General features: G+C 43.5%; 1 protein-coding gene across 2 annotated transcripts in view; it reads right to left on the bottom strand.

The window, feature by feature from the left end:
* The window catches only part of LOC137524844 (thioredoxin domain-containing protein 6-like), a 57,339-nt gene that overhangs the window by 31,603 nt on the left and 704 nt on the right, over positions 1-25,032 (bottom strand). The window contains exons 1-5 of one of the 2 annotated variants that reach the window (XM_068245240.1): positions 24,884-25,031; positions 20,254-20,311; positions 15,432-15,535; positions 10,855-10,926; positions 9,216-9,332 (exon numbers count right to left, since the gene is read on the bottom strand). In XM_068245240.1, the coding sequence (XP_068101341.1) occupies positions 9,216-9,332; positions 10,855-10,926; positions 15,432-15,535; positions 20,254-20,311; positions 24,884-24,916 (384 nt within the window). In that variant the 5' untranslated portion in view covers positions 24,917-25,031. Of the gene's footprint in view, positions 1-9,215; positions 9,333-10,854; positions 10,927-15,431; positions 15,536-20,253; positions 20,312-24,883; position 25,032 lie in introns of those variants that run through there. The other variant, XM_068245239.1, reaches the window with a different exon arrangement.

Below are 25,032 nucleotides of genomic sequence, written 5' to 3'. Positions count from 1 at the left end.
GCTCACCTTACCAAAAAAACACCAGCACTGGTTCAGTGTAATAAAATCATATAATTTAATTACTACTCCTTATCAAAAGAACAAAAATTGCAACGCGTTTCACGGATCTCAAGTCCGCTTCATCAGGCAACAAAAATCACACAGGCAGGAGCAACTAAGACACAAAAAAAGAGGAACATGAAACACAGAGTAAATAATAAGTAAGTAAAGAAATAGACAGTAATAAAAAACATGGTAAAAATAGAGCCCTGTATCATAATCCGCATACAGTTGGACTCATCAATGTATACCAATGATCAATATAAAAACACATAAAAACACATTCCATTGTGGGGTCCTTATCAGCATAAAGAAAGATAAACACATATATTCATGAATGCATATCTGTGTGTGGGGTTGTCCCTCTCACACATCTCCACATGTGGGGAGGATCTGTGTAGTGTAATAAAAACATATAAACATATAACTCTCTCTCCTATAGAAACATATAAACATATAACTCTCTCTCCTATGCACTAACATGCACCCTGAGCTTGGGTTATGATTGCTCCCACATGCCGGGAGCGAAAGTACCCCTTGTATATATGGTGTACATTGTATAGTTGATCCCTCATGCTGGGAGCAATAACACCCCTTAAGCATAGGTGTCGGCTATTAATGCCATTGAGGTGTATGTGTCTCAAGACAGGGGGAGGCCTCCCTCCCCAGGGTGTGAGGAATGCGCCATTTATTCCTCCCGGGGTGGGTGATATCCTGCTTCCTAGACCAGACCTGGGGGTGTGGATAGCCAGGTGTTAACACTGGCACGTATGGTGAGAGGAAGGAGAAGAAAGGACTTACCCGTGGTGCTGTGTAACCACGTATGGCGCCTCCGCTGTAGTCTGGCGCCAATCTGTCAGTGGACTATATCCTTCCTGGGATGGGAGGTTACGTCCTATTGAGGGGCGGGGTGTGGCTCGCTACAGCCTATGCTGTATGATCAGCTGATAGGCTGTAAGTGCCAGCGGAAGCGCGTGAGGTGAGGGCAGGAAGCCCGTTCCCTCATTTCTATTATGGGCGGGATGTGTGCGTGTTATGTGCCTAACTAGTAGGCTCCACCATCCGGCGGAAGTGTGTCATGTGTGGGCAAAAAGCCCGAAGCACCATCTAATCTGTGGGCAGGATACCGTTTGTGGGGTGGTAGCGCTGTGGGAAAAAAATGTATACGGAGTGTGGACTGATATATCATGGTGGTGGAGAGGCAGACTACCGCACCTAAGATGTATATAATAGGGTATATATGAATTGTAACTATTAGTTATACATAAAGGCATAATTGAGGGTGATAGAGTTAAGGAACTCTCTACTCCCTCTTGTGGTTAAAGTGCTAAGTGTCATGAATTTAAGCAATTCTTTTTTCTGTCCTACAAAAAAATGATAATGATGATAATAATAATAGAAATAGGTAATAAAAAATATTAACAACAATAAAATAAAAAAGGAACATAATAAATACTTTCCTCCCCATGTATATACATACATACACACATACATGTGTATATGCTCATCTACACACACATGAGGGGGGACTCAGGGTGTACTATCCTGTCAGTGGTGTTTGCCATACAATTATAACACAGATCAACCTGCGGATAGTGGCACCTAACAATATGATCAGGATAAGCATACATAACATATATTATATAATACATCACATCATATAAAACACATACACATATATATATATACATATACACACATATATATATATATATATATATATATATATATACACATATATATATATACATATACACACATTATATATATATATACACATATATATATATATACATATACACATATACACATATATATATATATATATATATATATATATATATATATATATATATATATATATATATATATATATATATATATATATATATATATATATATATATATATATACACACACATATATACATATGAAATCATACATAAACTGAAAGATAAGAATGATAATAAAAATAAAAAATAGGACTGGAAATAGGACTATAAAAATAACCGATATATAATAATAGAACATTATTAAAAAGGAACATTATTAAAAAAGAGCGACTTAGTAAGGTATCTCAGTTCTCAGTTATAGGTTAGTCTAATGGAGTTGGGAGTACTATGGGGAGAGGTGGGAATACTTAGGAGAGAGGGGGGGGAAGGGGGGGGGAACCAGGGGTTTATCAGGGGGGGAGGGGTTTGTCTGGGGGGGAGGGGGGGGAAGAGGGGGGGGGGAAAGGATTACAGTCTAAAATGGGCATTAGTGTGTACGGCAAATTATCGTACATAAACGTAAACTTTTCATTGTTGTTAAAAGGTCTTTTCCAGTTGTTCGTTAAGTCCTAGTGGCGTAAGTGTTTTGAGTGTCTGGATCCAGTACATTTCTCTATTTTTAAGTGTTAGGGTAGCATTGGGAGCCATAGGGTTTATGGATTCCAATGCTATAAATGAGACCTCGGATACCTTTCTATGATGGATCTGATCGAAATGTCTAGATAGACTGTGGGTAGCCAGACCATTCTGGATGTTCCGTCTGTGTTGACCTATTCTGTCTTTCAGTTGTTGGCTGGTACGGCCCACGTATTGGACCAAGCATGGGCAGGTGGCGACGTAAATGACATATCTGGTGTCACAGTTTAAGTGTTTGTGTATGGGATATACTGATTTATTACTGTGGGAGATAACATGATCGGTGGTGGTGATGAAATTGCACGCTAGGCATCGTTTTTTGAGGCATGCGTAGGATACTTCTGGTAGGGTCACCTTATCAGTATGCGACTTGAGTTTACTTGGTGCCAATAAGTTTCGGAGGTTGGGTGCTCTCCGATAGGTCATAATGGGCTTGTTGGGGATTGTTGAACATAGATAAGGGTCCTGCTGTAGTATCTCCCATCTACGGGTAAGTATGTCTCTAATAGCTGTGTGTTGGGCACTATATTTTGTAATGAACCGTAATGGAACGTCAGATTTGGATTCATGTGACAAGTCACGAGTAATGTGTGGTCCTGACTTACATTTAGCTGTATGTTTTGCATTTTGAATGAGTTTTTTTTTGGGTATTTCCTCTCTTTGAATTTATTAACTAGTATTTTTGATTGTGTTTCGTAATCTTGGATATCCGTGCAATTCTTATAGATTCGTTTAAATTGATTATAGGGGGTGTTGGTGGTCCACGGTTTGTGATGAAAGCTTCCGAAATGGATATAGCTATTCGAATCTACCTTTTTGAAGTGAGTTTTCGTTTTTATGGTATTGTTCTCATGAAACAGGACCAGATCTAGAAACTCCAGAGACGTGTTACCGTGTTGAGAGGTGAATGAAAGTTTTGCCCTGTTGGAGTTGAGGTATTGGACGAATAATGGGATGTGGGCTGTGTCCCCCTGCCAGATGAACACTAAATCGTCTATGTAGCGTCTGTACAAAACAATGTGATCTTTGAATGGGTTGTTGTTAAAAATATATATGGTTTTAAGCAGGCCCATAGCTAGGTTAGCATAGCTCGGCGCGAAGCTGCTGCCCATCGCTGTGCCCCCTATTTGTTTGTATGTGGTATCCAAAAAAGTGAAGTAATTGTGCGTGAGTATGAAATCTACGCATTGTAACAGAAAGACTTTTTGTATTTGTGGCATGTCTGGGTCAGATTTCAGATAGAATTCTATGGCTTCCATACCAAATTCATGTGTAATATTAGTATAAAGTGCAGCTACGTCGCATGTCAGCCAGGTATAGTTCGTTTTCCATTCGTAGTCCTTTAGTGTTTCGATAAGGTGTTGGGAGTCCCTCGTATATGAGTCCAGTTTTCGAACATATTTTTGTAAGTGTAGGTCTGTGAATTTGGATAGGTTGCTAGTGATTGAGTTGATGCCAGATATAATAGGTCTGCCGGGGGGATTATGTAGATTTTTGTGTATTTTTGGCAATTGGTAAAAGTATGGGACAGTGGGCTGTTCGATCAATATAAAATTTCTTTCATCCTTGGTGATGATGCCTTTCATCAGGGCATGATTAATAAGGGTTTTTAGTGCCCCATTGTATGCAATAGTGGGGTCTTCTTGAAGGACACAGTAGCTGACAGGGTCCTGTAACAAACGGAGTGACTCCTTGACATAATCCGCCCTATTCAGTATAACTATGCCACCCCCCTTATCTGCTGGTTTGATTACCAGATTCTTATTGTTTTTGAGATGGTTGATGGCTCTCTTCTCGGATGTAGTGAGGTTGGTTTGAGGGATTACAGGTTCTTGACATAATTTTTGCAGATCTTCTAGAGTGAGTGCATAAAAGGTTTCTATGAAGTGTCCTTTAGATGAAGTGGGATAGAATCTGGATCTCACCTTGAGAGATGTCGTTATGCATTTTTCGAGATGTAGTTCCTGATCATTAACAGTTACAATGGGTGTGTTGGTGGTGTCTTGGGTGAGGATTGGTCTGGTGTTACTCCCTACTTTTTTCATTGCAAAATGCCTTTTCAGGGTCAATTTTCGTATAAAGGAATTTAGATCTACAAAGAGTTCGCTTAGCTGCGCCATGTTGGTGGGGCAGAAGGACAATCCCTTACTTAAAGAGAACCCGAGGTGGGAATTACTTTTACTATTGGGGCACAGAGGCTGGTTGTGCGCACTAAGACCAGCCTCTGTTGCCCCATCGTGTGCCTCCATGTCCCCCCTGCTCGCCGCTATACCCCCCGCATTGCTGGCGACACGCAGCGTGTCGCCAGCTCAATGTTTACCTTGCGCTGTCAGTCAGCGCTGCTCCCCTGCCTCCTCCGCATCGGCGCACCCGCCCGTGTCCCTTCCCTCCCGCTGATAGGAGGGAAGTGACGCGGCGGGTGGCGCCGATGCGGAGGAGGCGGGGGAGCGGCGCTGACTGACAGCGCAAGGTAAACATTGAGCTGGCGACACGCTGCGTGTCGCCAGCAATGCGGGGGGTATAGCGGCGAGCAGGGGGGACATGGAGGCACACGATGGGGCAACAGAGGCTGGTCTTAGTGCGCACAACCAGCCTCTGTGCCCCAATAGTAAAAGTAATTCCCACCTCGGGTTCTCTTTAATATTTTTATTTCATGTTCTCTCAGTATGTGATCGGAGAGGTTGAAAATGGATTTGGTTTCGTAATTGGTGGGTGCAGCTATGTTTTGTTTCTTTTTCCCCTTTCCCCTTGATCCTCTTTTCCTGTGTTTTTGAAGGGTCGTTTGCGGATACTTTTCGGTTGTAAGATGGTGTTTGACGCTTTGGGGCTGGGGAGTTGTGTATGTAGTGGGTCCGGTTGGTGGTTCGTGAGGGTCGATGGAAGGTCTAAAAAAGACTCTGACTGTTCATTTGGGCTGTCAGGTACTGGATATGTGGATGTTGATGGACCATTGGTATCTGTGTTCTGGTTTGGACCCTCCAGGGATGCCATGGCAGTCAGGCATTCCTGAGTGTTGTAGACACTATATTGCGAGTAATTCTCATTATCCTCTTTGGTGAGTGAGTTATTTCCTATGGGAGACTTTTGGGGTGTAGACTTGGGGTCTTTGTTTATGATGGTAGTATGTTCATCTGTGGTGTTGGTAGTTGTGTCCCCTGGGGTGATTGGAATGGGGTACACCCCTGTGGTCAAGGTCAGGTCTATGGGTAAGTTTGTGGTGTGTCTGAATAAGGTCGGTGGTGGTGGACCTTTGGAGAAATTGTACTTGGGTGGGTTGTGAGAGTCTATGGGAAATGGTATATTGTTTTGGGACTGCGGGTTGTTGATCACTGGATGGGGGGTTAACTGATGCCCCAAGACTAAGTCGCTCCCCACACAGCATCTCTGCCTGCAGGCCGCTTGACTGCCTTCTCCGCCACCACCAGCAGGGTCCACCAGGACTCCAAGTGGATTCCTGAATGTTTAACCTCCCTAGCGGTCAATTAAAACCACCAGGGGGCAGCGCAGCACTATTTTTTTTATTTATTTTCAATCATTTAGCTAGCCTAGCGCTAGCTACATGACAGCCGCTGTGCAGTGGCATCCCCCCGCCCTCTTCGATCACCTCCGGCGCTCAAGCCCGTCCAGAAATCCCGTTCTGAACGGGATTTCCATTAGGGCTTCCCCCGTCGCCATGGCAACAGGCGGGATGACGTCACCGACGTCAAAGGGAGTCCCAATCCACCCCTCAGCGCTGCCTGGCACTGATTGGCCGGGCAGCGCATGGGGTCGGGGGGGGGGGGGGGGGGCGGCACGGCGGATCGGTGCGGAGCGGCGGCGATCGGGCAGTACACGCAGCTAGCAAAGTGCTAGCTGTGTGTACAAAAAAAAATTATGCAAATCAGCGCAGCAGGGCCTGAGAAATCCTCCTGCGCGGCATAGCCCGAGCTTACCACCAGGAAGGTTAAGGCCGCTGCTAGCAGCGGCCGCTATACTAATTTTTCTGGTGCGTGTACATGCCTGCCTAATTTTTCTGGCTGCACTGCAGCTGCAACAAAAAACAAAAGGCATGTACATGTGTCAATTCCCCTTCGTGGTCGTTACCTTGCCGCGGTGAAGGGGCTTGTGTATCACAAAGAAGCAATGACCGACGGCTATATGAGTGTCTCGGGGGGGGGGGGGGGGGGGGGGCACACCCAAGCTAATAAGGTTGTTGCTTCATTGTGGACAGACCAAACTCAGATGTTAAACCCCTTGAAACATCTTTTCCATCACTTTTGTGGCCAGCATAAATGTTTCTAGTTTTCAAAGTTCACCATTGAAGTGGGGAGTGCTTGAGGGGATGTCAGCACTGCTCCCCATTTCTTAGCGGCATGAGAGGCCTACACACGGTGCCCATGTTGAGATGCAAAGTATTTTGCATGGGCCAACTCCTGCAGGGCATAGCAGTGAGTTGGTTTTAGACCCTGCATATTCGGGCAAATAGATGCAAATGCTGTGCCATTTTAATAAGTCAATAGACAATAAGGCAGCCAACATATACACACACACACACACACACCTCCCAACTTTTTGAGGTGAGAAAGAGGGACAAATAAGCCACACCTCTACCACACCCCCGATCACACCGTCGCCACGCCCCTAGTCACGCATACCATAAAGATTTCATAAGAAAAATATGTTTTATAATTCAAACCACACTGGTCCTTTATATCCTGGTTCCTTTTCCTTCATAGTAACATTTTAAAATTAGTAATATATCAATTTAAAGGGTGGGAATAAATTTTAGAGTCAAACACATTTTTAGCAGAGAAATATATATATATATATATATATATATATATATATATATATATATATAGATAGATAGATAGATAGATAGATAGATAGATAGATAGACAAAGTCCTAAAAGAGGGACAAATGAACAGGAAAGAGGGACAGAGGGACAGGGCTCCCAAATAGGGGATTTTCCCTCCAAAAGAGCAGGGATGCTCATCCGGATTCCGGATATCCGGGTAACCCAGATATCCGAACTTTTTTCAGCTATCCGATTCGGATTCGGATTCCGGATCTTTTTGGGAAATCCGGATAGCTATTTGCGGATATTTGGTTGCATACCCGGATATCCGGATCAGAATACTGTAACTAAGGAGATGACATCTTTGAGCTTCCCAGCAGAAGCCCTAGCAACCAATCACAGAGGGGAACCCTGTCCAACCCCACCTGACCTTATTGAGCCAATCAGAGGGCTCCCAGCCTAAACCCTGGCACCCAATAACAGAAAGGAACACTGGCCAGCCCCCCTGTATAACAAGGAGGGCTGCCATGATGAGACATATCGTCTTAGCTTGCTGAATGCTCACTGAGAGACATGCTCCAGTGCTGGTGGCCTAGCAAGGGCTGTACACAGTTATAAACTTAAAGCTGTTCAGTGATTAACCCCTTCACTACTATCACTACACTACTGTTAAATGGTTAATTAGCTTGATTGATGTCATAGTGTGACAGTCAGAGTGTGTGCTCCAGTGCTGCTGGGCCTAGCAAGGGCTGTACACAGTGATAAGCTGTTCAGTGATTAACCCCTTCACTACACTATTGTTAAATTGATAATTAGCTTGATTGATGTCATTGTATGACAGTCAGACTGTGTGCTCCAGTGCTGCTGGCCTAGCAGTGATAAACCGAAAGCTGTTCAGTGATTAACCCCTTCACTATCACTACACTATTGTTAAATCATTAATTAGCTTGATGTCATTTGTGTGACAGTCAGAGTGTGTGCTGCAGGCAGCTGCTATGTGTATGTGTGTGTGCTGTACACAGACCAGGCCAGCTGCTGCCTGCTGGCCAGCTATTAGCCTTAGGTATAGGTTAGGTTAGGGATTAGGGGATAGGATTACTGTGTTATTGTGCAGTTAGTACTGTAGTACTGCAGTCACTGCTAGTAGTTGTTAGAGTAGTAGTACTACTGTGTTAGCTTTCTACAGAACTGCTGTGCTGTGAGCAATGCCAGCGTGACAGTTAGTGTGCACTAGTGTTTTCTCCTCTGCTGTCTAACTGTCACTCGGCACATGTCACCTGGCACTTGCCACCTGTCACTTGCCATGTGTCACTTGCCACGTGGCAAGTGCCACGTGGAAAGTGCCACTTGGCAAATACCACGTGACACGTGGCAAGTGCCACGTGACAAGTGCCACTTGGTAAGTGCCACGTGACATGTGGCAAGCGACACGTGACAAGTGCCACGTGCCAATTGTCACGTCTGGCATGCTCCTGGCACATGTTACACCTGCTGCTGAATTTCCCTGCTCCTGCTGCCTTGCAGCTCCCACCGGACTTTGGACACAATGTGGGCTGCACGACTGCTGTCTGGAACCGGGGCCTAATGTTAATTGACAGTCATTTTTTTTTGGAAGAGGGGGGGGGATTTTAAGTCCCAAAAACATTAATTAGTGTTCCCCTTTAAAAAATAATGATGCTACATGCCTCATTTACACTAAAAAAAGTTTTTAAAGCAATTTAAAGGGCACTTCCGGTTTTTCTATCCGGATATCCGAATCCACATGAACGCATATATCTGAAAGTTCGGATTCAGATATCCGATCCGGATATCTGGGTATCCGGATTTTGAAAAGGGGTATCCGAGCACCCCTGCAAAAGAGGGACAGTTGGGAGCTATGATATGTTGTATGTCAGGTGACTCCTGGCTAGAATCAGAGCACAGATCTTTTTTCTTCAGTTTGCAGTTCATATTAAATAAGTATGGCAGAACCCAAATCTCTTTTTCTTACCACTTTACGATCTTGACCTTGGTTCAAAACTTTCTTTTCTGCTTCAAGTTGCTCTAAAATAGTCTTCTGCAGTAAGGGGGCATTGGCTCCTCTCACCACGGCAACCAGTTCCCCTCCCTGACAGGATACAGCATAAATTAGTAATGCAAGTTAATTAGCCTAAAGATAATACAATATACAGAACACACAATCAAGCTAAGTTTCAGAGGTGATGTTTCCAGAGTGCCCATTTAAGTTATGGAAAACCAAAACTACCAGGAATTTTGTAGTGGGCCCAAAGGAAATCAAAAGCCCCCAACTGAGAAAGCTTTGCATAGAACAGGTTTGCCTTCTTAAAGCTCTATAGGGTATATTTACTAAACATTGGTTAAAGTTTATGTGAGCAAAGGGAACACATAACGTTTACCTGTGTTTATGTAGCTTGCGTGTGTGCTACAGCGTGACTTATGTTATACATGCAATGCTTACATTGCTTGCATAATGTTCATTAGTAACGGATAATCTACAAGCAATGTAAACAATCCTATGAGCTATTTCACACCAGATAGAATCATTTTTATTAAAATCACAAGAAGCACTGAAATAACATTTTTTAAGCAGCTTCAATTCTGTAACAAGTATAGAAATGCAAATAGCGCTGTGAAAATCACTTCAAAATTGATTGCGAAAAAGTGCTACAAAATCACTCCAAAATTGCTGATCGTCTGACTTTCTGTTAGCAAAAACAAACATGGAAGGGTTGGATATAAAATGGTTTTAGAGTTCACCAGGCCCGTATATATGTATGTCCTGGCACCCACGACTTCTCCCTCCATAATTCTACAAAGCCCTGCTGAACTGCACCGCAAGTGTGATGGCTAGCCTAGCTGTCACTTCTCCAGTACTTCCCTTGCATGTCATAGCTAGATACAGGTGCCCCCTAGTATAAGGTAGCTAGACTCAGTATTAAATAGCTAGAGGGGAGATCTTGTCACTTGTCAGTGGAATGCTGAGAGCAGGGTGAGTAACCTCTCATTTACACAGCAAGAAAAGTGATCCCTCAGCTCTACCACAAAGTAATAGATATACCAGGGAGTCAACCAGTCCACACCTGGATCCTTCTTACGTGTGTAACATTCACAGCAGCAAAGACAAAATGACTGGGTCTCCACCTGGATTTGTGCAAAAATGCTGGTTTATTGTACCATAGTAATAGAAAAAAAACACACGTTTCGGCCAGCGGCCTTTATCAAGTGTTACCTCTCATTTACACTCTGCTTGGGACTCTGCACAGGGAAGGAGGGAGGGAGGGAGGAACTCGGGGAGGGGAGTTAGCAACCATCATCAGACGCCTGTAGGCACGTGCCTACAGTGCCTTATGGTAAATCCGGCCCTGGAGTTCACCCAAAGTGAATGTAATCTCCTGACAGCTGCCTGCTCACTCCCAGTCACTCTGAAACATTCCTCCATTAGTCCCATGGGCATACAAAACAGATAAACCCTATCAAAGTTAACAAGCATCATTTAACAGATGTATCTTCCATATTTGTCTCGCCAAATCACAATTTAAGTATATTAATCAAAGTCTAGTAAACATAAAAAAGAGAGAATTTTTCACAAAGAAAATAAAAATCACATAATAACCCCACAAATAACTCACTGCAAAGAAAAGGAAAGTAGGTTCACATTTTCCTCTGTATTTGTCGAGGGCATCAATACTGTCAGCTTCAGCCTGAAACAGAAAGTATGATGTCAGTAATAACATCATACAAGTAAGAGCTCATCAGATGCTATTTTCAATGCACCCCTGAACTAGCTTTGAATAAAACTGGCAATCCAATGGAATGAACTGGCCAGCCATACAATAAACTGTTATGTTTTAAATGGAGTTAATTTCCCAGATTCACCAGTGTACAGTATACAGACCAATTTGAATTTGAATTATGCTCATTCTCAGAAAAACCTGGCACACACATCCAATTTTGATTGCCCAATGAATAACCACTTTTACCACCTCCATGTAGCATAAGGGCCAACAAATTCTGAATACTAAAAACAGATTAAAGCTATCATACTACATGGAAGCCGCTAAATTGGCTGATCAGTGGCCAATCAAAATTGAAGTTGTGTACCAGGCTTTAGTCACTGACAAGGTCATTCATCTCAGTTATATCTCCAGAAAAGTCCTGTAGACAATGTAGTCTTCATCTTGCAGTAACCACGCCCCAAGTAAATGTGAAAAGGGCCAGGCTGTGTGCTCACAAGTGTTATACTAAGAAATATATTGATTTTTCATGAGCTTTCAGAGCTTGAATTACAAATTTTGGGTTTTTACAAGCATCTAAACTGACCTCTATTATTATTTTGTAATTATCTACATTATAACTTTATTGCACACATGCATATTTTGTACAGGATACTAGCAGGTTTGACAAGGACACTGCGTTTTCTACTAAGAAAACCTATGACTTTACACATGATTTATTAGGCTGGGTACCACATCCAATAGGACGGATGCACTGCCATCGCTGAGCCTGATAAAGTACATTGCAGCAGGGTTAGCTGTCGCTCTAGAGTAGAGGGGTGACATTCATTAAATAAATGGCAATGCAATCCACTTTCTGCTAAAATTAGTTCAGACTTTTCTGCAACAGACTCAAATAGAATGTGTCAATGTGAACTGTCCAATAGAAAATCATTTCAGTCCTCAACCAGTCAGCTCTGAGCCCACTGCCTGGTCCATCAAAATGCAGGGCAGTGGACATCATGTCAACTGGCCCATGCAGTGCAATAAGTTAATGTTACAAGAATTTGTTTTGGAGAGAGCATAGAAGGAATTGGATATCTGTCCATTAGGCGCAGAGAGGACATGGACAATTGAGAAGTGCATTTTAATTCAGATTTCCATTTTTAAATAGTGAAGTTCCAGTTTTGTTTTTCTCTTTTTTTTTTTTTTTTTCCCCGTTGCTTTGCACCAGATTGGATGTTTGAAATGAGCGTGGTGCAAGTTCACTAATACTCATATACACCTCTTTAAAGTGGACCTGAACTCAGAACTTCCGCTCTGCTCTAAAAGATAAGAAACAGCATAATAGCCTTTAAAGAGGAACATTTTAGCTTATATACAGTTCCTACAGATATGCTGTAGTGTAGTTACTTCCTGGTTTGCTGGGAGCACAGAAAGGGTTCATCTCCTGTGTTTATATTTTAGCTCACAACTCAGCAGACAGTTGGCAGCTCAAATTACACTGGCTTATTGCTTGTTGAGGAGAATTAGACATGCTGTTCTCTATAAACACACACAGGATGAATTTCTCTTTGTTTTCCATCTCTCCTGTGCAAGAGTTCAGGTTTGCTTCAAGTAAACAATACCTTATATAGTGCACAGGAGTCCATAACTTCGTTAAGCAAATGCATTTTCAGGCATTAAAATACTGCTATATACCGTACATGGCACTTCAATTTAAAATGCCCTGTCCTTGATGGGCAAATAAAGGAGAGGAATAGGAGCAGTGTTTCTCCACTTGGTGAGATGGACTGGGGTATAATGCAGGCTTCTATTTTTAGTCATGTAAATTGCAGAGTTATGTTAGTGGGCGTACCTTAAAATAAACCCTTGGATGTTTTACTTTAAAGTAAACTAATGAGGCTCTACTGAACTCTGGTGAGGTGCTTTACTCGATTTCCTTGTTTGCAAATCTAGCCACAATCCTCCAGCCCCATATCCCACCTCACCCACAGAAGCCATGGGCTTCCCATGCCAGCCAGATGGTTGTGTGATCATCGGGCATTTGTACCTTAACCAAAACCAGACAGCTGTTACATAGTGGGGTATTGACGTAATAGTCAAGTCCATAGTCAGATTCTCATGAAAATGGTCACCACACCAAAGAAAACACAGAACATTCTCAAAGCTCTGAAGCCATCCTTATTTATACTGTATCCCATCCCTAATGTGTTCAGCCCCTGTCCTCTCAAGCAGCCCCTTGTGGTGTACAGGCAGTCCTACACTCTTACATCTTACTCCCACCACACTGCTCTGCAGTCTTTGAAAGCAGTACAATACAATACAATAATATTTCTTTCTATAGTGCTTTTCTCCCATAGGACTCAAAGCGCTTAGGCTCTCTCAGATTCAGTAATTGGTAGTAGGATGAAGTATTCACACAACAAAAGTTATATTTCTGCAAATGCCAAACTGAACAGGTGGGTTTTCAGTCTGGATTTAAACACGGCCAGGGATGGAGCTGTCCTGATCTGTTGAGGTAGGGAGTTCCAAAACGTAGGGGCAGCATGACAGAAGGCTCTGGAACCAAAAGTTTCCAAGTGGACTCTGGGTATGACTAAATTATTAGAACCTGTGGATCTGAGAATGCGGGGATTGCTACGCAGCTGCAACATATCTTTCATGTATCCAGGGCCCAGATTATTCAGGGATTTAAATGTCAGTAGGCCGATCTTGAATAGGACCCGCCATTCTATAGGTAGCCAGTGAAGGGAGTGCAGCACTGGCGTTATGTGGCAGTGACGGGGTTGGTTGGTTAGCAGTCTGGCAGCAGTATTCTGTATCAGCTGTAGGCGGTACAAGACCTTTTTTGGAAGGCCAGTGTAGAGAGCATTACAGTAGTCCAGTCGGGATGTGATGAAGGCATGGATTAAGGTTGGCAGATCTTCTGGGGGGATGAGGTGCTTGATTTTTGCAATAAGCATACAACCTTCACATCAACCTCTAGTTTTAGGAACATTCCCTGCTGACCCAAGATATCCACACAAATGCTCCAATAACGCTCCAGTCCAGTCATACCTGTGATAACAGTGAGCTGGAGCAGATATCTTCAGGCAGTGGTAATAATAGCAACAGAAGAATAAGAATATGAAGGCAGTATACTGGTGAATATTACAGAGTAGTGGAGACACTGGATAAAGAGGAAGACTACTTAAAGAGATATTTGGGTGCTGTGAACACAGTGAGGGCTGCAATGCTGCATTAGGATATGAGGAGTTTGGATACAGAGTGGGTTTGGATTGACAGGTAAGGATGTACATGTAGATGGTATACACAGGGGTGTAACAATAGCCCCTGTAAACAATAGCCCCCTTCAGGGCCTGCTCCTACTTCCCATCCCCACCCGGATACAGAGTAGCGCAGGGAGCCGTGTAATAGTGTAATACTTGCCTGCTCCAGCATTGTGGGTCTCCTCCATGCACCATAGCTGCAAACTCTCTGCTGCAATTTGCAGAATCCCAATCACATGACCGATATGAGTCACGTAGGATGGCAGAAGAGTGTGCAGCTGTGATGCACAGAGGAGACCCGCAACGTTGGAGAAGATAAATACTACACCACCTCTCTGCACTACTCTGCATGTCCAGAGGATGGTTTGTGTATGGGAGGCTGACTGCTCTTGTGAGGAAGGGGGGGGGGGTGTCTTGTTGAGGAGCCTATGCCATCTTTTTGCAGGGGAATCCATGCATTCTAATAAGCCCTTTGGTATACAGAGAGGGATGCTCAGAGTGGTGTCCTGGAGACTGAGGCCATTGTGTAAGGCAAGAAGGGGAATGGCTGAGTGAAAGGATGCATACAGATTGGAGATTGAAGTATGTGAACATGAAGTAGTAAACGCATGACATCACTCAAGTAATAGGGGTTGCAGGAACACTTTGTCCAGTTTCACACTGCAAGCTGGAGGTGTGGCCTTTGGGAAATGCCGCTTTACTACGCGGTATTCCCCATCTGGCACTGGGCCAAGCAGGAAGTGAAGCATGCCTGCCACTGCTTCCTGCTTCTGGGTATGTGGAAGTGCACAGAAAGCATATTGTAAAAATACACTTCCGCGCATGCACACCTCAACGTCGCGTTGGTTATTTTTTAAATTACCCTGCGTCGCGATAGACTAACATGACTTCTGGGCCGAGGCAGATTGCCGCAACTCGACACAGAAGCCACGCGGTAACATGGTTCTGGCCCTGTGTCGGGAATGCAGTGAAAACGCCACTTCCGTCGCATCATGCCGTAATGTCGCAGTATGCAAGTCTCCATAGACTTTCATTGCCTGGCGGTTGGGTACGGTAAAAATACCGCACCGCACCACCCCGGTGTGGAAGGGCCCTAAATATACAAAAAGAGACGCTGCACTTGGATAAGGGACATCCTTTTAACCCTGCCTTCTCCTGTGACTAATATACACATATTTGCTTGTTTTGATCAGTCCTGTTAATTCTTAATCCAATTCTTACCACAGCAAACAACAGCAGATCGTCCCCTAGTTCATTTTTTATTTTTCGGAACAAACTGACAGCTGTCTTGCATGGACCACACCAGGCCTGATAAACATCCACCACTAAGAATAAAGCAAACCAACCAAGCATTAGTATAACTCAGCACATTTTATTGAGAAAGACGTTTTCTCCTAGGATAAAAGTTTTCATCTTTTTTTCCTTTAAAATTATAAAATAAAATAATTTTTTAACACTCTGCAATTACCAAAAAGTAGGTGAAAATTATTGTCAAAATGATTCTGATTATTTTCTCGCTTGCTGATGACTTAAAAGACATTTTATTGATAAGGTGTGAAAATATCACAGAAAACTCAGGAGAAAAAAGTCAAGGGAATATAAGGGCCATTGACTGCAACAAGTGCATATGCAATTAACGTTTTCACCTGAGCTTTCTCCTAGGAAATAATTTTTACATCTTCTACTTCAAATAACTTCTCAGCATTTTGCAACTGAAACAGTACCAAAAAGTGGGTTGAAAAGTACTATCAAAATTATTATGAGTATTTATTTATTTTTTGCTCGATGGTAGGGGGGGCAGATGGGATACAGAGGCATGTTCTCTGCCTCATGACATGCCTGTGTCCCCCCCACTGCCGCTCTCTGCCCCACCCCCCCGCTGCCGCGCTACAGTCCCCCCCATCGCCACGCTATGAAACCCCCTCCCCGAGATTAGTGACAATATACGTCGCTATCTTGAGGGTACACATGTGGGAGAGGGATTCCCTGTTCAAAATGCTCACTAGGGGTGTTCTTGCAGGGTTTCCACAGCTGTTTCCAAAGGCAGCTTTCTCATCCTGGCCATGCCTCTGCCGCTCCCCCACCTCCCTGCATGCTGGGAGAGAGAATCAATCTCTCCTTGCAGCGTTGTGACCTAGAGGTCACAAAAGTGAAAGTGGGCCTGTGCGGCCCACAGAAGCGGTGGAGAGCGGCGGTTTTGGCGGCTACCTGATCTGCACAGCCCCCAGCTCAGGTAGCCTAATTTTTTTTTTATTTCACAAGCCCACCTCAGGCTCCATTTAACAATTTTGAAAATATCAACTAGGAGAAAACGAAGAAGAAAAACAGTTGCACATTGCCAGGCTGTCCTGCTGATCTACTACCAGTTTCTAGTACTTTTAGCCATAGACCCTGGACAAACACACAGTTCAGATGTTTCTGACAAAAATCTAACGAGATTCTAGATTATCTACATGCTTGTTTCAGGAAAGTGATTCAGACACTAATGACCAGAAGGATCAGCTGGACTGCCAGGTAACTGGTATTGATTCAAAGGAATTAAATATGGCAGTCTCCATATACCTCTCAGATTGGCTTCCTTTAAAATATGGAAGTCATAAATAATCACATTTGTGAAACACCACGCACAAAATGATCACATTGTAGCATGCTCCAGTGAACTGTTCAGGAGATCTGATTTAAAAAAAAAAGTCAGCATAGCTGGAACATTTTCAGCTCATGAAATTTGTTTTTTTTCTTGCTAGTTCCATCCATTTTTACAGGTATGAATGCCATGTGAGTCGTGTGCTTTGCACAATTAGAGCAACTGGGGTTACCTAGGTAACGCGTGAGTTGCTATAGTAATGCATAGAACACTACTTGCGTAAGTAGCGTAATGAGCATTGCCAAAACAACTTGTGTGTTATTACCCAGGTAACACGCGTTATGCTAATTGTGCAATATGAGATACTTCCCTAGCATTGTTACTGGTAAATTTGCAGTGCGCTGCCTGCACATTGCAACTTTACCGATTGTTAGTGCATCAGGCCCTGTGTCCATTCTAGTCAAAACAGATCTTTCCAAGGTAGTTTACCATAGGAAAATTACCACTGCACTGGACATCTGTAAGATGCCCTAAAGATGCTGTTAGCAGTGTGAGCAGAATCAAACAACAACAAAAAACTATCAAATGACAGTTTCGGACTCTGGTTAAGGGAACTGCTGGCATCCAAAACTATACTAAATAAAGCCAGATTTATCCAACTCCTGTACAATCATTTTAAAGTACTTATTTCACAAGTTTGTAAAAGAGTTTTTTTTTTTAATGAGTCTCAAAGGGCAACTGAAGTGATAGGACTATGGAGGCTGCCAAATTTATTTCCTTTTAAACAATACCAGTTGCCTGGCAGCCCCGCTGATCTATTTGGCTGCAGTAGTGTCTGAATCACACCAGAAACAAGCATGCAGGTAATCTTGTCACATCTCACAATGTCAGAAACACCTGATATGTTGCATGCTTGCTCAGGGTCTATGGCTAAAAGTATTAGAGGCAAAGAATCATCAAGATAGCCAGGCAATTTGTATTGCTTAAAAGGAAATACATATGGCAGCCTCCATATCCCTCTCCCTTCAGTTGCCTTTTAACTAGTATTAAGTAAGTAAATAACAATAAATCAATATTTCCCAATTATGGGAATAGTTTCCAATTATGTTTTTGCCTGGGATCATTAAAAGTTCATAGCTTTTATTATATATTTAAAATTAATATAATTAAGATACGCACAAACACAACTTCTATGCAATTTTTGCTGCCCATCAAGATTTAATTCTATCCTGTGGGTGAAATGGCGAGGCTCCAATGCTGTACAGACACATCGCTGGGCAACAGCTCAGAAACCCATTCTGTCTCTATGGAGAATGGGTTTCTGAGGGGCTAGCTACCACCTGTGTACAGCTTTTCTCTCCATGCAGGAGCAGCTCCATGCTACGGTGCAGACGCAAACCCTCCGGCTGCACTCATACATGGAGGGGAGTGGGGCTGCGAAGATGAAGAAGCTCCTGGCCAGCAGCGGAGGGGTGGTAGAGGAATAGGGAAGCCTGGGCAGTGGTAAGTTTGTACCTTTTTTTGTAAACTTCAGGTTTGCTTTAAAAATCTTTTTGGACTTCAGGGGACAGCTGTACGAACTCTAGATCTTTGTCCACCTCGCTGAGAACAGTATAGCATTAGTACCGGCCTTTACTTTTTTGGGATGTTGTTTTCTTACAGTGGGATGAAACTTCCACTATTACACTTCTTGTACCTATTCCTAGGTACAATAACAATCATTTGAAATAGGCCGCAAGAAAAAAAAATAATGTTATAGTATGTAGCTGATCCTGCTCTTAATTTCGGGAAATAGGAAGGTGCCGGGTGAGTGGAAGCTCAATGCCCAGGTGGGCCCAGGTGTTGACGCATTGCCGTTGGCAACGACTGACGCATTACTACTAAACAGCCCATAGGTCTCAATTCACTAAGATCATGCTGGAGATAATAAGGCAAGAGAAAACTTACCTCCACACAGTAAGGCCTAGTGCACACCGGAGCGTTTCCGCTGCTGTTTGCGATCTGCTTGCGGGTGCGGATCCGCTAGGGTAATGTATTTCAATGGGCTGGTGCACACCAGAGCGGGAGGCGTTTTGCAGAAACGCATACTCCCGGGCTGCTGCAGATTTTGGATTGCGGATGCGTTTCTGCCTCAATGTTAAGTATAGGAAAAACGCAAACCGCTCTGAAAAACGGCACTTCAGAGCGGTTTGCCAGGCGTTTTTTGTTACAGTAGCTGTTCAGTAACAGCTTTACTGTAACAATACATGAAATCTACTATACCAAAACCGCTGCACAAAACCGCAAAACGCTAGCTGAAACGCTGCAGAAAAATAAGAAAAAGCGTTTCAAAATCTGCTAGCATTTTGCGGATCTGCTAGCGGGTTTTGGTGTGCACCAGGCCTTAGAGAGTTATCTTATCTCTTCATTCCTTACGTTACCTCTTCTGTAGTTAAGTTACCTCCTCTGTAGTTAAGTTACCTCCTCTGTAGTTATTTTCACATGCAGTTAATGAACAGCCTGCCTTTAACTCTGGAGTTATTTTAAGGATTAAAGAGTTAGCTTAAAGACAGAAGAGTTAACTTTAGGTTTGCCTGAGGTAAAATGTTTCCTGAATACTACATGCCTTATCCCCATGGTAACAACTCTACAAGAGTTATTTAAGACAGGAGATAAGCTTAGTGAATTGAGGCCATTAGTGCAAAATGTTCTGACATTTAAAGGTACAGCACCATGTTTCATTTAACACATTAAGGCTTCTTTCCCAATGGGACGTTGTGTTTGATGCGACGTTAAAGTCACACACCGTGCCCCTAAAGCAGCGCATGTAGGTTATGAAATTGGACGTTATTTTGCACTGCGTTATGTGTCTCTTGGTGCGCCGTTTTCATTGCATACTGATGAAACGAAAACGGTGCATGCGTTACATTTTACAAGGAAAAAAAAAACATTACTGAGCATGTGCAACACACATAACGCAGCAAATTTATTGCTAAATGCACAGCATGCAGCACATTCTAAATATTGCTACACGTTACACAGAACGCAATGTGTGCACTGTGAATGTCGCACAGACTTTGTATTGCTGCGCGTTAGTGTGCGTTATAATTTTTTATAACGTGCGACTTTAACGTCCCACTGTGAAAGAGGCCTAAATCTCATTTAGGTATGATTTGAATGAACACCAGTACCCAGTAGTCCTGTTACCAATATTCTATGACTAGAGATGGTGGCAGTTTGGCAATGGTAGCAGCTCAGTGAGTGAGGCAGGAAGGGGATGGCAAAAATGTATGACTCAGGCCTGAGTTTCCCACCATACACATAATTAAAAAGGACATTTTTGAGGTTATATCGAAGTTAGACATGGGGCAATCATAAGTTGGCAACATACATATATTGTTATCACTAGTTTGCTCTACTTCACATGATTTGGATACAAGAACACATTAGAGGTGATCATGAAGTTTTATTCATTTTTACCTAGAAGTCCTTTGGAAGCTAGACTTTCCTCCCATTGCTCTTGATTATTTATGGCAGCCTGAAAAAGCAAGTGAAAATAAAATTGACATTTTTAACACCAAGTTGGTACTACAATTGTTTTCATATTCAGGATTGGCATTATTGTGTGTCTGTACCCATCGTGCTTGCTTGTCTTTGTAAGCAAAATACATCAAATACATGGAAAACCAACAATCTCATACCTACTAAATGAAAGTCATTTTCCTCCACGGCCACTGCAAGTGGCAGAACGGAAGTGCCATGCAAGACATGCCCCCCTTCACCATGTGGCAGCACTCACTGCCTGATTCCATTCCTCTTACCAACAAGCGCCTGGCTAGTACGCAAAGGCCTCAATTCACGGAGCATTATCAAACGTTTGATAATTTACCTCATGGGTAAAATCTCATTTTGAATTCACTAAGGTGTTATATATTTGTTGAACGTTTTATCGGTAAAACATTCGATAAATATATAACACCTTAGTGAATTTAAAATTGAGATTTTACCCATGAGGTAATTATCAAATGTTTGATAAAGTGTTTGATAAACGTTTGATAATGCTCCGTGACTTGAGGCCAGTGGCAACTAAACTCTGGCTTCCACTATTAGTGGCGGTAGCAGCATTATTTTGTGGCTGTGATATGTTATGGAGAAGGGCTACTATTTAGTTGAGCTTACTTTAGTGACAGTAGCTTGTGCCAGAGTTGTACAGCAGCTGGAGAAAGAGAGAATAGCGGCGATAGCTATGGTTATAGGGGAAGCTTAGTGTTAGGTTTAGTTGGAGTGGTTAGTATTAGGCATAAGTAGAGGGGTGGGGGGTTAATGTTAGGCATAGGTAGGGGACGGGTAATGTGATAGTTAGGTTTCATAATAATAAGATGATTTTAAATAATTATAATAAGGGTAAATGACAGTAGAATATTGGAAAACTTACCGATATTCTACTAATAGTAAAAGGAGATAGTACTCTGAGCAGTGCATACAAATGAAAATCTGCACTTCCTCCAGTCCACCATAGCCTGTGAGGTCCCTCAGTGTCCTCTGGGTCCCGTCTGTGGTCCTTATGGTGGCTCCTTTAAGCTGGCAACTTCAGCTGAAGTTGTAAGCAACTGCGTCTGTGCAACCCCTCCGCGCACCTGACTGTATCACGTGTGCATCAGCGTAAGCCTCCTGTGCATGCGCAGTTCTCAAAAGACTGGACCAAGCATACGCTTGAGGCTAATGGTGACACCCGCATGACTAGTCGGGTGCGCAGACAGGCCACACAGGCGCAGTTGCTCACAAATTCAGTCGAAGGCACCAGCTTAACCTAGCAGCCAGCAAGACCACAGACGGGACCCAGAGTATGTGGATGGACCTCACGGGCTATGGGGAGCTGGAGGAAGACCCAGGTACCTGCAGATTTTCATTTGTATGCACTGCTCAGGGTCCCTTTAAATTTACCAATATTCTACTATCACGTACATCTCGTGACTATTTTAACACGTAGCACTTTTAAATGTACGCACCTCAGGGGCCTGTTTATAAAGCAGCATTAATGATATGCATTTAGGCTTCTTGCACACAGGGACATTACAGGCGCACGTTAGTGCAGCCTGTAACGCTCCCCCCAACGCACAGCAATGTAACACAAGTGGGCTGTTCACACTGCCCATGTTGCGTTACATTGTAACGCAGCAAAGTGCTGCATGCTGTGCGTTCTCGTTAGACTGTTTGCACATGCTCAGTCATGTTGGGGAGGAGGGGAGAGCGGCCGGGCACATGGTTAATTAATATTCACTGCACTCAGTGTTTACTTCCTGGAGCGACCGCTCTGTGCGGCGATTGGCCGGGCGGGACCACGTGATGCCGCATGCGTCCAACAGTACGCATCACGGACGCCAGAGTGAGCTGCACAACGCGGCTCACTCCGACGTCCACACTAGAGAGCACCAGGCGTTGCGTTAGGGGCACGTTATGTGCCCTATAACGTCCCCTAAACGCAACGTCCTGGTGTATAACTAGCCTTAGGCCTGGTTCACATTAGCGTTCCCTGTCCGGATCCGCCTGATCGGATCCGGATCGTATACTGTACAAACGTAACGTACGTTCTGCATAGCAATGCAAAGTCTATGCGGATGTTCACATGCGTACGTTCCGTACAGTACGGAGCCGGATCGGATCCGGACTCCGGACACTTTTCCAACATGCGCTATTTTTCGGGTCCGGATCATCCAGCCCACGCACCTGGACCGGAGCCTGACTGCACCATCCGGAAATAGAAAACTATGGGGAACGGAAAGCACAGAACACACAGGATACAAACACCTGATGTTCTACCCCACTTCCTATGCGTATTCCAGCAGCCATTTTGGATGGGGACACATGGGCAGCAGTGGAGCAGCAGTGACTAACGTGTATGTCGGAGGTGGAGGTGAGGCCTAAACAGCGGAGGACCTGATTCTACAGGTGCACCAAGAGCACCTTCTGCTGACCCCAACAATTTTATTAGTAATTTCGCTGTTTTTACCACACGGATCCGGATGACAGCCTGATACATTCCTGATGCAAACGGACCAGATCCGGATCGGATCCGGATCAGGTCCTGATCCGATCCGTTTGCATGCCAAAACGCAAGTGTAAACGGGCCTAAGTGTTGTTTTAATTCTGCTCTTTACTTTTTGCCACGATTTCAGATTTATCAAGTGTCAGTTAATAACAGAAAGGCGGACACTCTCATCTCTCTCATGTCTTCAGTTTTATTGCTGTAAACCAGGGCTGCCATCTGAATCCACAAAACATTTTGGGGGCATACAAGATACACTACATAGCCCACTGTGAGGCCCCATACAGAGCAATCTCCAGAGCCTCCCCACTCCGTGCCTTAGTGTGCTAGGCACTCTATATGATGGCCTTGTTTTACAGCAGCCTACAGCTATTTATATAGCAGTGATGCATAGTTGCCGGTCAGGACAACTATGCATTGACTTGACTAAACTGAAGGTGGTAATGCCAATGAAAGTCAATTAATGGAAGTGAGTGCTGGCCAGCACATTCTTCCTTCAACTTACCATTGAGCTGTAGCCCAATTTTTGGCTGGGCTTCTTGATGCTGAAAGTCATGTCAAAGGAAGTGTTAGAACCTCTGCTGCATATTTATTACTTAACTATCTAGGTTTGCAGCGAGGAGATTTTCATTCACTTCTTGCTGCTGTCGCAATTGTTAAAGGACAGGAAGGTTCGTACACACATGCAACTATTCTGCCCAACTATCATCTAAACGAGGCATCAGACATCCTCAAGTAATTGCGGTAGTCCTCGGGTGCAGAGGTACGCAACTGTCTTAAAAGACCTTCTTGAGATATAGGATCACGATCCTGAAGCCATTCTTTTGCCCAGAGACAGCGCCGAGAACGTTCATTACCAGCAGACTGACGACTCCTTCTTCTCCTACGACACTCAAGAATTTCCAATTCTTCATCCAACAACAACAGGAGGCAGGCGGCTGCTTGCTGGCGGGATACCATTGTGAAAACAACAGCAAATACTACAATGCAGGTATAGTGAATAAACAGTTGCAATGTGAGTAATGAAGTCGGTGATACAAACACCGGATTGCAATACGTGTGTACAATCGTTGAAAGACACGCAGTAATCATTCCTTGTAGCTAGCGATATGCACATTGATGTGGTTTGCACATCTTTTTTTTCAAAGTCGCTCGTTAAGTCGTGCTGTGTGTATAAAAGTTGTGCGCACATCACAACACATTTTTCCCGCACCTCAAAGTTGTTCAGTTTCATGTAGTTGTTCGTACTGAGATACTTGTGTTGAGTGTGTGTATGGGGCTTGTCTGTTGGATGGTAGTTGGGCGTGTATATGCTGGCAAAAGACAAGACATACAACTGATAACAGGGGGTTTGCCCAAACAGGAGGATCAACCTGCCCAACTATCATGCAGGTTGGCCACGTGTGTACAAGTAGTATGAACAACTTTTATTTTTTGAATGCGGACTTGCAGTATTTAAATGAGTTGGTTGCTTAGTTGATCAGCGCTTGTGTACGTACTTGTCGTGTAAACAACAAGTTGTGCAACTGATTATGTTGTGCATTAAGTTGCACATGTGTATGAGCCTGAAGGGAGAAAAATCTCAATGAGGACACAGACAACAAGACTATGGTAGGAATATTGGACTATGGCTATGGTAAGAACATTAGTTTTGTGAGCTCCTACTAATTACAGAAATTATTTAGTGTGCTAGGTTCTCTACAATTTCATAGTAATCATTCAGTTTGTCCTTTCTTTCATCACATATCTTTATTTACTTTAGTATTTGGAGATAGACAAGGTAATTTTTTAATATAAATTTAGCACAATATAAACACATTTTGGTGGATAAATACATTTATTTATGTAGATCTGTACCTCAGCAAAAGGGACAAAAGAGAAAGAGGTACGGGGATTTACTTCCAAAAGAGGGTCAATTCTACCTGTGTGCTCATAACAATTATTTCCCCTGGTAGGCTGTAAAACAAGCCATACACGTGTAGATTTTTACCAGCAGATTCGATCACTCTGATCGAATCTGCCAGAAAGCTATAGTGCAGAAAACCCCAACGACGTGTTTTATACCTGCAGTGTGATATCTTTCTTCTTACTGCCCATGACGACTGCTGGTGCTCGGCTCTATCCAGGCTCGGGGAAGATGTGTGGATTCGGCGTCTCCTAGCAGAACACACTGGTATCCATGGCTACATGACGCCGGATATTGATATGTGCGC

Source organism: Hyperolius riggenbachi, chromosome 7 (assembly GCF_040937935.1).
Source record: "Hyperolius riggenbachi isolate aHypRig1 chromosome 7, aHypRig1.pri, whole genome shotgun sequence".
Lineage (NCBI taxonomy): Eukaryota > Metazoa > Chordata > Amphibia > Anura > Hyperoliidae > Hyperolius > Hyperolius riggenbachi.
Note: the sequence above shows the minus strand (reverse complement) of the source record. Positions and strands in the feature narration are given on the sequence as shown.